General features: G+C 37.3%; 1 protein-coding gene across 1 annotated transcript in view; it reads right to left on the bottom strand.

The window, feature by feature from the left end:
• Positions 1–8,269: 8,269 nt before the first annotated feature.
• rapgefl1 (Rap guanine nucleotide exchange factor (GEF)-like 1) overlaps positions 8,270–15,528 on the bottom strand; it is a gene marked incomplete at its 5' end in the record, with an annotated part of 11,324 nt that continues 4,065 nt past the window's right edge. The window contains 6 exons of the mRNA XM_010789193.1: positions 8,270–11,158; positions 11,523–11,577; positions 12,295–12,359; positions 14,205–14,292; positions 14,637–14,687; positions 15,145–15,235. Of these exons, the coding sequence (XP_010787495.1) occupies positions 11,034–11,158; positions 11,523–11,577; positions 12,295–12,359; positions 14,205–14,292; positions 14,637–14,687; positions 15,145–15,235 (475 nt within the window). The remainder of the gene's footprint in view (positions 11,159–11,522; positions 11,578–12,294; positions 12,360–14,204; positions 14,293–14,636; positions 14,688–15,144; positions 15,236–15,528) is intronic.

Raw genomic sequence — 15,528 nt, 5'->3', positions numbered from 1 at the left:
TCCCTGCAGCTAACACGTCAAAGTGTCCTTGGTCAAAATACTTAACCCCAAAGTACTCCCATAGTGAAGTGTATGTTGCTCTAAATTAAAGTGTCAGCATAAAAAGTATTGTACCCATAATCCTCTCTATTGAGTCTATTGAAAATACTACACAACAGCTGCTTAAGTGACCCAAGATATAAAACAGAATTAATTCCAATTTCATTTTTTTTTGCTAGTTAGGCGAATTATGAAAAGTGAGCCATGAGGCTCATATTTAGACTTATCATTTCAAGAAACTGCATCATGATTTTGACACTTTGCAGCAGTAAGGTTGTTGTGTTGCAGCAGCACACAAACAGTCTGACGCAACAGGAGATGAACACCGGATATCTGAGTGAGAGAGTGAGGCAGCAGGTGAATGAGTTTGAATTGTGGAGACATTACAAACACACACACGTATCCAACACACAAACACAGACAGTTAACAGAATCACAGAACTTCACTTCTAGCATTGGAGTTAATGTACTACTCTCCAGAAGGCCAAAAAAGATGTAGTCAATAAGAAGGAAAGTGAGTTTGGGCATTTCCATGCAATTCATACCAATTAGAGCTTTACTGAAGAGCATAGCTAAAAGAACCATCCCAACAGAGAGCTTCAGATTCTGTTTCCATGCAGTTTTTTATCTTTGTATAACTCGCTGGACAAAGTATAGCATGTGGAACAACAAACCATTTGCTAAGCTTAACACCACCTAGAAACTGTTGCTAACCTTTAAGCTAGTATTAGCATAAAGTTAGGCAGTTACAACATAGAAGTAATGCCTATGTTAAAGCTTTAGTAATAATAGCAATAGTATAATATAAAACTTTGCCTTGACAGGGGGTAGACATGTACTTGTATACTTAACTAGTTTTTAACATTGCCATCTTGATTTTTTTGGGGACCAACAGCAACCCAGAAGGTGAAGCAAAGTACAATGAAACACTGAACAAGACATTTTTACAATTAACTTTGATAAAGTGAAAACACAACCCGCAATCTTTTTTTTACCATTTAACTCTAAATAGGGGCAGCATTAACTAAAAGTACATCATGCAGTATTAAAGAAGCTCTGAAACAGGAGTTTGAGACCGTGAACCCATATTGAAAATGCCTACTGAGGTGAAAATAAAACGTAGGGTTTAGGCTCTTTGGTTTTGTCTTAATTTGTCAGACTCTGGGGATTCCACTTGGTTTTAATCAATAATTGCAATAGTTCTTATAGCACAGCAACCACCTACTAGGGGATAACAGGTGTAATGTGATGGAGGGGTCTTGTCCTGAAACTGTTACATAACAACTGAGTGACTGACTGACTGACTGTGACACACACACACACACACACACACACACACACACACACACACACACACACACACACACACACACACACACACACACACACACACACACACACACACACACACACAAATGACAACAAAATAAAAATGTTGCAGTATATCTGTTCTAAGCTGTAAAGTTTTAGGATAAGTTTGTTCAGAAATGTGCAAAACAGTTGGGTAAAATTAATAAGAATAAAAAAATGTTTTTAAATATAAATATGTACAGTGGAAGAAATAAGTATTTGATCCGCTGCAGATACGTTTACCCACTTACATAGAAATGAACAATCTATAATTGTAATGGTAGGTTTATTTGAACAGTGAGAGTAAGAATATCAAAGACTGCTGCCGACACGCAAACACACCCTCTGCTATATACCTTTAATCTGGAGCTCCAACCTTCCCCCACGTTTGACCCTAAATATAAACCTTCTCCTAATCAGGGATGGAAAGCTATCCTCCCAGGGGGCACGCTGGTCCTTACAGTCCTGGGAGGGAGAAGGGACCCTATCAGCTGAATTCAAAACACAACTCCCCTCATACGCAGCCACTCGACTGCCATCTTACATGGCAAGACGTTAGGGACACATGAACCTGAATGGTCCTGAGTGTAGAACTGTGTGGAAGAGTGTGCACTCAGAATGCCACTTGTACGTGCCGTGTGTGTGCTGTGTTGCAGGAACTATTGCAGTGCCAGTGCAAAATGTGTTAGATGCTTGTATTCAGTTTCCTGTGCTCCATGTATTGCCATATAAGATGTGCTTGGTAAGATGCACATATTTGATAGCAGTTTTCCAGAACTTCTTATGGGCACGGACACTGCATTTCATTATATTCTAATATTATGTTACATATTTAATTTAACTGACACTCATAAGAGACCTATAAACTAAAAATCCTTTTTTTTCCTTTCCTTTTTGTTATAGGCCAATGTCCACACCTTTAATAATGAGTAACTTTAAGCCTTAATATATTTAAACCAGGGGAGTTATATTAAAAAAACACAAATTAGAATCTAAAACCACCTTTGGTTTCAGCCAGTAAACATGTTTATTTCTGCTATATAGTCGGGCATTTTTACATAGGGTCTATGCAGAGACCCACTTTCAATGCCTCAAGTGGCCATTAGAGGAACTGCAGTGTTTGGCCGTGCTCAGAAATAAACCTACCAAATGTGAAGTCAATCAGATAAAAGCGCCATCATCAGGAAATAATTAAAGCGTCCACATACTTTGCTTTAGGAACGAATATCTACAGAAACAATTCATTCATAAGTTAGCATGCTAACATAATTCCTCTATAACCTAAAATAGTAGTAGAGTGATAGCGCAGTGTTGGCTAGTAAATAAAACTCAACGCAGATGTATTGTTGTCCAGAGGTTTTATTATTTCAGTGCCAGTAGATTGAGCGTCAGTCTGGAGGAGACGAGACCAACATCTATTTCAATAATTAGACTTCAAATCAATTTAGAAAATTAAACTGTAGGAACACTTAGTAAGAAGCAATGTTATACATAGATGGATACAAATATGAATTTCACCGAAAAAGAAATACATCCAGCCGTTCATTTGCCTAATGTCTTAGGATAACGTTTTCTTAGACCATTTCTCCCAGAAATGCTAAAGGATTTGTCTTATTTCAAATTAAAAGCCTCACTTTTAGTGAAACTGCAAAAACACCTTCATTGATCTTCATTTTTCATGATTTCTTTACAAGGCTTTGAAAAATGTATTGGTTTTGCAGAAAAAAATGACAATAAAGTGCACCGCTATGATGCGAAAATAAATCAGTGGTTGGAAAACGTTAATAATTAAGAGGAAAGAAATAAGAAATGAGGATGATAAAGTAATGTGGGAAGAAAAATCCTATTATGAAATACAGTTTCATATGAAATGAATGAAACTCAAAGGAAATCTTGAACTTGCTTTGTTTCCTAATAAAATGAGCAATGTATTGTCAAATATGGTTTTAATAGTTTACAAATAAAAAAACTTTACAAATAAAAAAAACTTTAATAGAGTTTACAAATAAAATTACAACTTTGTGTGACTCGAAATACTATAAACTGTTAGTCAAAAATAAAAGAACACTATAACATAGCGTAGGCCTATATAAATCTCAGAATGTAATGTCCTCATAACTCGCCCGTATATTTATTGTATAGAATGACCTTATTCCAAATGTTCCTTTTTGTAGTTTTCCATAATATTCGGTAATATGACACCAACCCTGCAAGCCCCGTCTCCTCACAGACCTTGGCTCCAATCACTCCGTTTGTCTGACGTTCACAGAAATCTTAAAGAAAGACTTGTAATCGATGTAAACAACGACTTCTGTACAAAAAATAAACCGAAACAACCCCAAGCTTTAGATAGAAAACAACAGAACAATCCAACTGAAGAGATTAAACTGTACAATTCATAAAGTCATATATTCATCATCATTTCTTTCCCTTTCTGTCGTCACTGTACATTTTCCCTTTACAAATAAAAAACATCAAATCAAATATTTCTCATCGAGTAAGCATCACTCTCTTTCAGCTGATACATAAAATAGAGTCTCCGTTAGTATTTGCCTATTTACATGGTTGCAGTATGTACACTTGTTTAATTATTCAGTGTTTTAATGCGGGCACAGCAGACAGCCTCGACCCAAGAGACCGTCCGCCTCCAAAAATGATAGATCTCAGCAGAATTACAGGCAGCAGCTGCAAAAGGTCAGAAATCTGGAAGGTTTGGTCGGTTTAGGTGATTTGAAACGTTGACGATAGGTTAGGATTAGAGACAGTTGGGATTCAAGACTTTTGTTTCTGCCCAAAACTACGGCGGGATCTAATAGTAAAGCGCCCATCACCCAGGAAGTGGTCCTGAGAGAGCCACCGGCAGACTAGTGCTGAGGTCATCTTCACTGGGTTTTACACGTTTTAGCCGACCAAACCAACACAAACTTCTCAACAGCAAATATAGAGTCCTGAAAACGTATTCTATCTCAGACTCAGTAAGGGATTTTAAACAACGTTTTCATGTTCTACAAATAAGTCACGCTTAAATGTTCAAACTCTTGCTCTCGAAAGTTTGTACTCGTCCTCTCCTTGGTTTGAACACATCTTCTAGAAAGTTGAAACGGGTGTCATTGAAAGTTCAAAATTGTGTACACAAAATCTGGTTCTCAAAATGTTGGTTTCCAAGGTGTATACTCGTCTTTATGAAAGTTTGAACGAGTGTTCTTGAACGTTTTAACTTAAGAACACTTAAAGGTAGGGTAGGTAAGAGTGGGGAAACCAGCTTGAGTGCGCTAGAATTTGAAAGTACGCAGCAGAAAAAAATCTGCCCCTTCGTTCAGACTTCCTTACAGAGCCCCTCCTCCAACACACACGAACGTGCACATGACCAATGAGGGCACGAGATACGTTTGTGCACGAGATGGAAGGCTGACAGGCAGGTAGGCCATCCAGTTATTTTAGCCAAGCCGGCTCAGATGATTGGTCGTGCTTTTTACAGCGCCACGGCTTCTACAGATTAACTGTTTTTATTGTCAAAGCATTTAATTTATTCATTGCTATCGGGATGTTAAGAGCATTCCATGGAATATAACAAAAAGTGTTTCTGAAGTGAATTACCTACCCCACATTTAAGTCAAACTCTTGTACTCAAAAGTTAGAATGCATATTCTTGAAAGTTTGTATTAGGTTTGGCAAAGTTCAAACTCTTATCTTAATCAAAGTTTAAATTTGCATCCTTGAAATGTTGTTAGTTTTATCAAAAGATTGAACTCCCGTTCTCTAAAGTCCAACTTGTCTTCTCGAATCTTTAACTATTGTTCCCGAATAATTGAAGACATGTTCTAGAAAGTTTTTGTTTTCAAAAATGTTTGCCGTTCCAACCAATTTGTGTACTGGGGAGTTTAAACTTGTTTCTTGCAAATTCTAGAATCGTTTCTCAAGCCGCCTCAGTTCACACATCATTAAAAAAAATTGAAATGCTGTAAAATAGCGAGGAAAGAACTCAATAAATCAAGGATTTTCAGCTTAGTGTTACTCTTTATATAAATCATCTTGTTTTTCAAAATGGTCTCATTCTGTCCATACATTTCCCAAACAACAAAAAATACTACTTTAAAAGAAATTAGACTTTCATGATGCTGTTGGGTCTGAAAGCTGAACTGTTGAGTCTTTTTCTGACGTGGATACGAGGCGGACTTGTCTCGTGAAGGGGTCGGCCTCGCTGAGCTCTCACAAACAGGATGTTATGGTACATATGGAGAATGACAAAGTCTCACTGCCACCAGAGCGGAGCACAGAGAACACTTTTAAAACCATTTACACCTTTTCAGAAAATGTATACAAACACGTGCACCGTTCGGACGCACTGAAGAGTTTCAGCCCAACCATAAAGCAAAATATTGACTGGACGTCTTAATGAATATAGCTTAACTTATCCAACTGGAAATTCTTAAATAAAATTAAAATTGAAAGGAAGCTGGCCTACATATTTGTTGTGATAAAGGGTCAGTTCATGTTGGAAGTAAGAGTATAATATAATAATAATTTCCTCATTCAAATTTTATCTCAAAATACAACTTTTAGTTTATTTCTAGAATGACATACTTCAAATGTATGAATTAAACTTAACACATTATTTCTGTATTTATTAAGTCTGATTTGTTATTATTTCTAAAATTATTCATAATTCAAGTTTACTGTGCATGATATTTGTGGTATTGCTTGTTCTATATAGTTAGAGAATCTGATGCACCTGAAATGTTTCAATAAGTTTAAAAAAATTATCTCATTAGGAATTCTTTATAAAAAATGACTTCATCATGACAAATTACTTTTTTAATCCTATAAAAGTTTATTTCGCAATTAAATTCAACGTTTTCATTAAATATTACGCATGAATGTGCATATTATGAAATAATATTAGGCATATGATAAAATTACATTATGACTGTGTAATCATAAAATCGCAAAATTCTATAAATGTACATCATCGCAAGGACTGTTTTCTGAAATATTATTATATTATCATTAAAAAAGTATGTTTTTGAGCAGCTGATTATTAGCAACATGATATATTAATATTTGTTTCTTAATATATAATATGTACAACATCTTAGAGGGAAACTCTTCAGTGCTTTGCAAATAATAAAAAAAATCTTAACCAAAACAATGTGTCAGTGTTCAGGCTGGACTCAGACCAGAGGCCTGTACTACGAAGCCGGATTTTCGCTTAGCGAGCTAACTTCAGGGAAAACTCTGGGTTTCCGGTCCTAAGACGCTGGTTCTCTTCTTAGCGGGCTAGATCTCCATGGTAACTTGTGCTGAACGGCTAGCCTGGGGCCTATACTACGAATCAGCATTTTCGTTTAGCAAGCTAACTTCAGGGATTTCCGGTCCTACGAAGCTGGTTCACTTTTTAGCGGGATAGATAACTTATGCTGAGCGGCTAGCCTGCGCCGGAGCAGGATAGGTTCCAGGATAAGAGATCAACTCAGTGAAAGCACCGCCTGCTGACCAATCAGAGCTCAGTGTGCGGAGGAAATACAGTTTAAACTGCCGTTGCAGGAAAGACGGCCAGCCAAAATCACCGACTGTGTGAACGTGAAAATGAATAGAATATCACCTCCCATCTTCAGAGCAATCTGACTATTATAACTATTATTATACTATTATGTTAAGAAAGCTTTATCAAATATCTGCCACAACATAAGTAACCGGATCAAAGTAACATTACGTAGCCTACAGTCCGTTCCACTGTGAGTGCAGACGTCGATGTGTCCCATTATCACATCATATCACATCATAATGTATCATATATTTCCTTATCTGAGTCAGCTTCTTGAGCCGCATCTGGCCGTGGAACACTCAGTGTCACATACTGTATGCAGAAGTATTATTTTAAGCAACACATTAAGTTGACGAAACACTCGAGTCAAATGTAATTAAAGTCAGATCGTGTCTTAGACAGTGATATCATAAACATGTTAATGTACGCATTAGAACACTTTTTCTTTTACCAGCTGTATTCACCTTGCAGGTGCAGCTATGTGGCTTTTATCCTGGATAAAGTGTGTCATTGATGTTTAAAGTCTTCATATTTGTCAGGAAGTATGACGCTGCGCTGTCAGTGCGCTTCTCCATGTTTGCGATTGGTCCAATGTGGCTAACCCGCCACTTTTATGTGAACGCGCACATAACTAGATAGGGCAAAGATGGCTTGAGTTAACGAGTTGATAACCAGCGTCGTAGGACCGCTTGGCGAGAGCGCGTTTGTTTTGGATTAGGTAAACTGGGTAACTCAAACATATCCAGGTTATGTTGAACCGGCTTCGTCGTACAGGCCTCTGGTGGTGATCACAGCAGAAAAACAACAACTCTGTAGATTTCTATTATTATAGTAAATATGACTGAAGTGTGATCAGCTGTAAAAACACGGAACCAATCGATCGCAACACAACTGGACTCAACTGAACTCTAATGAAAATCTAGCATAAAGAGTAAACAAAACCTCTCTGTGTCTCTGAGCCCTGAGGTTTGGCAAAAGTGCTTTGTTGCTGCGATAGGTTGACCAACAAGCTCCAATTCCTGTTATTGCCAACAGAACGAAGCAATGGCATGGCAGCTTTGATCGAGTCCTTCCTTACAGCCGATTGGTCATTAAAATGTGACAGCAGTTAGATCCCAAACGCTGAGAAAAAAAGGAAGAATAAAACAGTTTCTTCTGTCGACTCTTTCGTAAATTTGTATTAATCTCCCTGGAGTAATTCTGTCCTGTAAACACGGCTGATTGGCTGCCTTGTGGTTATCAGTTCCATCCATCCATTAGCATTTTCAGTCACTTTATTAAAAAGGACCATAGCTGTTTCTTTTCCCAAAGGAGGTCATGTTTTCAGTTTGTTTGTCTTATCCAAAATACCAGATGGATATACTGCATACAATACACTTAACCAAGTTGTGTCCAAATGATTTGGGAAATTAATTGACTAAAGAACTACTTGAAGACTGATTTTGAAGTATGGTTTAGCCGCTCTGAGCAACAAAAAAAACACGTCTCCTTTAAAGGGTCTGTGTTGTTGTTTGTTATAATGTAATGATCACACCAGAGTCGGAAAAAAGACTTCCAAACTTGCGGAATAGGACCATCTTTAGGACAACTGAATGCACCATTGGCGCAGATCTATCAAGGGTGGTATTCTAGTTTAGCATGTTCTAGCTACTTTACCTAGAAAGTTTAATTCAAAAGGTTTAGTTATTATGAATTAAAATAAAGTCCTTTAATTTGTTGATTAATTGTATCTTATGGTGAACGTTGCCTATCGATTTCACTTAATTTCGCTGCGTCTACCAAGACAAAACCTAATTCGTTTTTTTTACTTTGTTGTTCTGTGAATGTGTCTATGTTTTCTAGATACGCACGCTAAATGTTTATCCTCATAATAGCTTAAGAACACATTTGTAACAGATGGTCATTTAACCTCTCTATTAGACAAAGTCTGTATATCTTTCTCTAGAATCTCATATTTTGACATATTTTTTATTTGAATTATCGATTGATATGTTTGACGCTAGCGATATATACTGATAAACTATCCCTGCATGACAATTTTCTTAAAATAATAGCTGCTGCCGTCTCAAAGGAATTACACCATATTGGAAAAATAATCACGGAGTATTGCTTTGGCAGTGTGTACGTGATTTTTTGTCAAATGGTTCAAACATGTAGAAAAAAAAAAACAGCGGTATGGTCCTTTAAAGCGAGTGCGACGTGAATTCTCCAACCGATTGGTTGTATCCTCAAACACTGTAAAGTGACACTTCATGTGTGTCATCAAAGACCTGGAACAAAAAGCAGAAAAGAGCAAAGAGTTGACGTCTTCAGCATAACACTCAAGATCACGTTGGGTAGAAAACCAGCATCTACACACTCAACTAGCGAGGAAACATCCTGAACATCCTCTGAGAAACGTCTCCTATCAAGGGATCCAAGTAAGTCTGAGAAATCACGGAGGAATCAAATAAAACCAACCCAGTTCCTGACAGCTCTGTGTGGGATATGGCAGCTGACAGGAACCACAGATCAGAGGTCAGCAATACCACAGATGTAGACCATGGATACAATCCATCGTAGCTGAGGGTTCAGTGCCAGATGCACAAGGTCCGTTGTGCCCTTTATTAAACATTAAAGAGTTTGTAAATCTGATGGAAAAATATAGTCAGACCTGAAATCCAGTTTTTCGGAGCGCAGAAGTCTTGCGCGTAAACTTGCGACGTTTGAAGTAGACTGATTCAATCAGCGATCAAACTGGTCTCTACGAAGGTTCAGAGGGACTAGAATGATTTAGTTTCTGTTTGTAACTGAAGAGATAAAGGCCCTATTTACACCTGGCCTTAGAAAGCGTCTCGCAGCTCTGATGAAGTTGTTCCCTGATTCGTCTTTGTTGAAGACTCATCAGAACGCTTTTACACTACGTAAGACATGTCAAACGACCCAATGGTTCTATTGATCCAATCTCCCAAAACACATTGAATCCAGGTGTAAACAGGTTCTTGGTGTAATGCATCCTAAAATATCCTGAAGAACCAAACTTTCACAATTGCGCCATCTGTTGGATAAAGAATCGATCCGTCTGCATGATGTTCTTCAACATGGACGTTTTTTTTCTTTTCCTGTGTGGATTATGGTTGTAAAAAACAATTCCAACATGCTTCCCAACACGTTGGATCAACAAGTCATCTATTTGAAGTGCAGCGTCTTGTTGATGTTGGGTGGATGGTGCCAAAAACTACCCAATACAGCCGTCTTTGTGTAGATCCGAGATACATCCTTCCAAAAGTACCATATTGACATGAATAAAAGACGATAAAAACTGCAGACAAGTAGTACAAAAACACTACCCTATCTGCTCTTCTTTAACCTTGGACATAGTAAAAGAAGATATCCCTCTGCACCCACACTAGGTTAAGTATTTACGTCTCAGCGGATGTTAGTGATGAGCTTTGCTTTATGTGTTGCTGCTTCAAGGAACTGTGGAATGACATTATCTTATTTCCTCTCCTAAAATATGGTCCTATGCTAAAAGAGATAAGAGAGCATTGAGGCAGCTTCCATTAGCACTCACAATTCCCCCAGATCTTATCATGGCTTCCATTAAGGTACTTGCGGGTCATTTCCAAAGATGTACAAAGAGAACTGGATACAGCGCTAGAGGCGGGACACTGTGAAAATGTGGTTCCTCCTGAGGACAAAAAGAAACCTTCCTCAGCTAAAATGACTCTTAAGTTGCAGCCGTAATACATTGAGACTTTTCCAAGACTTGTTGAAAAAGACTGTTGACTTTTCCGTTTGTTTGGGTCAAGCATCTTCAAATTCGAACTTTGATTGGATCACAAAATGATTTTTTTTTTTTGTGTATCCAGTTTTTGGTCCAGTTTGATAAACTGTCTTCATGTGGCTGATCAAGAACAAAGTCTTAGTCAAATGACATTTTTTGTGATCCAGGTCGAAGAAGATGAAGAGAAGGATGTAGTGTGGTTCCAGTTTGAGTTTCCGTCTTTTCCTTTTTTCTGACTGTCTACATCCGTTAGCTTTATTGTCTCCGGGCAGGAATTGCTGGAACAACAGCTTTCTCCTCCTCCTCTTATCTCCCTCCCGTCTTTTTCCCCCTCTATGTGTCTTTGGCCTCCAGTTTGCAGGACATGTCGAACAGGAGGTTCTGGTTGTCGATCACCTGCAGCTGCCGGACGTACGCTTTTGTCTGCAGGTGGGAAGGGGACGTCTCTGTATCCATGGCTACCAGGTGACGCAGGAAGACACAGGGCACAGATACAGACAAAAACACAGAAGTTAGAAACACTTAATGAATTATTTATGTTACAGCATGAACAAAGTCCAACACGTGTGCTTAGGGAGTTTACTTTCCGTTTGAAATAAAAGTATTTGAAGTCAAACCAACTCATCTTTTGGGTGAGACTTTTTGGAACCATTCCTTCTATTTTAATTGTCCTCCATTTTATTTTAACATTGCATTATGGGAGAATAGTATCCATCAACAAACACACTTTTTTTTTATAATACATGTATTTTAATTTGATATCATATCATTTGATTCTCTTTTGTTTAATAAATATCAGCTGTTTTACATAGAGTGAGTTACCTAGCTGGCTGCTCCGGTACCGCCTGATGATCCTCACCATCTCCGCCACTTTATGCTGCAGGAGAAGAGAAACAGAGAGATGGAAGAGGAGCGGAACCATTCATTTAATTTCATTTCAAATCTGAGGTCTGACTTCACAAACTTAGACTCACTCAAAATAAAAAATGAAATGTGACAAATTCACAAATGTTCCAGTTTTTTTCCGATTTTGTGCAGATTAACATAGCACAACCTGTACCACTACTACTTAAATACAAAAGAAAAAAATTGATTGAAATATAAATATGTTCACTGTATCAGGTCTATTATTGACAATGATGACATGGCAATTTACTGTTAAAGCTTTTATTTGAAAAGGATGGAAGACAAAATACATAAATGCAAAAATAAGTAAAAACATTTAATTTGTATGAAGTCATTTAAATTACAAACGATCAAGTTACCCTTTAATCATTTAATAAAGCCTACCTTTATTCTAATATTATTCGGCAAATTTAGAGGAATATTGATTTATTCATCATGCATTCATTTTGTTTATAATAACGAATCAATTTGTTTCTGCAGCCCCACGGCTCACAGGCGTTTCTTCATTGAACATTTGGCTACGACAACAGGATAATATTTATATACATGTACTATCAGACAAAGAGGAAGGCTCTTACTTTAAAATAAAAGCACACCACTGTACTTGCTTTAAAGGTTCAACAACATTCATATACGGATTTCTTCTCAATATTAATTTAAATAGTTATTTCAATTGAAATGAACTCACCATCTTCTCAAAGTTGACCAGTTCTCCGTGAAAGGATTTACAGCTCTCATGAAGAAACGTCAAGTCTGAGAAACAGGAAAAAAAAGCACTTCATTCATGAATCCAACGATAAGTGAAAACTAAAAACACCATCTAATTTCTGTTTATCGTAATTAAATCACTTTAGGGTTGTATTATCTCAGATTCTGTCCTTGATTCAATTAATGACGAATGGAGAAAACTATCACAACATTTTTCAAGATGTAATCTGTGATTGTATTTTAGTATTTCTAATCCTTGTGTTTTTAATTCTTCCTTTTGGAAAAAGTATTTCAGTTTTTCACAAAGGAACTGTATTCTTAATTCCTTTAATTTTCCATTAGGGAAAATATGATGATTGTGACATTTGGATATTTAAGATTTTTAAAGACCTTAAGCCAATCATTGGCAGTGTTGATTGTTATTGGATTTGATTGAAATGTGCATCAAAATGTTATTTAAAAAATCAAATATGGAGGAAACAGATATGTATCAGTAATGTCAGCAGGTGGAGATTAGATGTTGCCCTCTGGTGGTGGTTTGCTTTCAAAGCCCGGGGCACTTCTTTGTATACGTATATATATCTTTTTTTAAAGAGCCATGAACGCAAGAAAATTTTGATCCCTCTCAAACACGCACACACATCTTCTTTCTCCTTTGAACCATTTTAATCATTTCCATCCTTTCCTCCTTTCTGGTAACCATGGAGACAACCACGGAGACAGGGAGCTTAAGGCACACACAGTAAGAGGCGTACAGTGTGTACAGTAATCCTATTTAAGGTCCTTTCAAACTGAACGAGTAAAAGCTGAGGAAAGAGATGTGCAAGTTTTTGTATCTATCTCTGTACGGGTGTGTTTGTGCATGTGCTCCTTGTGTGTGTGTCGGTGTGCGTCTGTGTGTTGAAATACATGTGTGCGTGTCTGTCGCAGTGAAAGAAGAGATGAAGTAGTGGAGCAAAGAGGAGAAGTGACGATAAAGAGGAGTGTTTGAAGTGTGTGTGTGTGTGTGTGTGTGTGTGTGTGTGTGTGTGTGTGTGTGTGTGTGTGTGTGTGTGTGTGTGTGTGTGTGTGTGTGTGTGTGTGTGCCAGAAGACCTAATTAGCGAGGAGGAGTTTACATGCTAACGCGCTTCACATCTGCTCCACAGCTGGAGGACAAAACTAAATTATAAATAAATAATATATACATAAATAATAATACATTATAATAATAAGTATTATTATTATTTATTATATAATGAACTGAGGAAACTCAGTTGTTGTTGTTGTGTGAGAGCATACAGCAGTATTTTCAATTTTAAACTTAACACTGATATAATGAGATGGTTTTATTTACTAAATCTTTCCTCCATACACTAACTTATGTTACTCACTCACTTATAGTAATCAGAGAGATTTCAAGACTATAAAGATGTATTTTGTGTTTTCACTGTTTTGAGATATTTGAAAAATATGTTTTAACTGTATTTTTGCACTATATTTTCTAAATTTAAGCATTTACGTGATGTTTTGTACAATATTTCAATACCTCCAATTTTTTGTGTTACCACTCAAAATATGTGTGATGTTTTAAGTTTTATTTCCTCTTGGGATTTTTTGCAATATTTAAATTCTGAATTTTCTGTGTTTTGCACAAATATTTTTGCGATATTTTTACTGATTTTTATCGTCTAAACATAATGTTGTTCTATTTCCTGGAATTCAAGCCATTTACAGTTAAAAGCTTTCCAAAATTAGATAATTTCTCGTGTTCCCACTTGAACTTCTTAAAATGTTCCCTCAAATGTCTTGACGCTATTGCAACACAATGTTGTTCCTGTTCCGAGGCATTTCATTGGTTTGATACTAAATGCTGTCTACATAAGCCCAGATGTGTTTAGTGCCGCCTCACCTTTGAGCAGCAGAGGAGTGAAGGGGATCAGAGGGGGTCTGAGGCTGGTGATCAGATCTCTGTAGGACTTGTGGTTCCTGGAGGGATCCTGTAATATCACAAGTGTTCAGGTACTTTACTGCAGTAGAATAACCCATACCCTTCGGGGGAAACACGCGGATACTAGTTCTAGTAGTTACATTTCTGGATTCAAAACATAAGCTAAATAAAATTAAGCATATTAAGGTGATTGAATATCAGAAAGTAAAGAGCTGGTAGAGAGGGGTAAAAAGGTAGAATTTTGAGATTAAATTCGTAACGTTGCGAAAAAGACATACAGTATCTATAAAAAATATTAATTCGAGAAAAATTCACTGAGAGTTTAATAACATGGTAAGCCCTTATAAATACCACTCTTTATTTATAAATATATATTATTATTTTTCTACTCACCGCTATGCTCTCAAACTGCTGAAACTGCTTCCTGAACTTCCCTGGGAGACCCTGAGAACACACACAAAAATCATGTTTAACAGGTATAAGTGGCGAAGTCCATAGGGACTTGGCTTGGCAACTGGAAGGTCACCAGCAAGTCCCGGCAAGACCAAGTGGTACCGAGGTGTCCCTGAGCAAGGCATCGTTCCCTACACTGCTCCCCGTTCATAATGGCAGCCCACTGCTCCTAAAACTAGGATGGGTCAAATGCAGAGAAACCATGTCATTACATAGTACAAGTGCAAACAAAAAGGTAATGATATATTTAAGGATACTTGTTTCAGGACTAAACTACAAGTCCAAATGGACAAAATAAACCTTGTCAGCAGTCTCCTCTTATTTAAAAACATTTCAATCTTAAATATAACAGCAGCAGAACACCTGCACCCTTTGTTTTCTGTGTCAGTCGGTGGATAATATAAACACAGCAGGTGTGTTTATGCGGCGTCAGGTGTGTGTGTCATACCTCCCAGGTGAGTCTCAGTCGGCTGACAGCTGGATTATCCAAGCCCAGAACGACAGCGAGGAATGACAGCAGGTCCTGCTGCTGCTTACAACTGACACACACACACACACACACACACACACACACACACACACACACACACACACACACACACACACACACAAAATTAAAAATGTTGCAGTATATCTGTTCTAAGCTGTAAAGTTTTAGGATAAGTAGTATTGTTCAGAAATGTGCAAAGCAGTTGGCTAAAATTAATAAGAATAAAAAATGTTTTTTAAATATAAATATGTACAGTGGAAGAAATAAGTATTTGATCCCCTGCAGATTTTGTAAATTCACTCACTTACAAAGAAATTAACAATCTATAATTTAAATGGTAGA

The sequence above is a fragment of the Notothenia coriiceps genome, unplaced genomic scaffold, assembly GCF_000735185.1.
Source record: "Notothenia coriiceps isolate Sejong01 unplaced genomic scaffold, NC01 NC01_scaffold00032662, whole genome shotgun sequence".
Taxonomy (NCBI): Eukaryota; Metazoa; Chordata; class Actinopteri; order Perciformes; family Nototheniidae; genus Notothenia; species Notothenia coriiceps.
The sequence above is the reverse complement of the archived record's forward strand: the minus strand, read 5'-3'. Positions and strand labels throughout refer to the sequence as shown.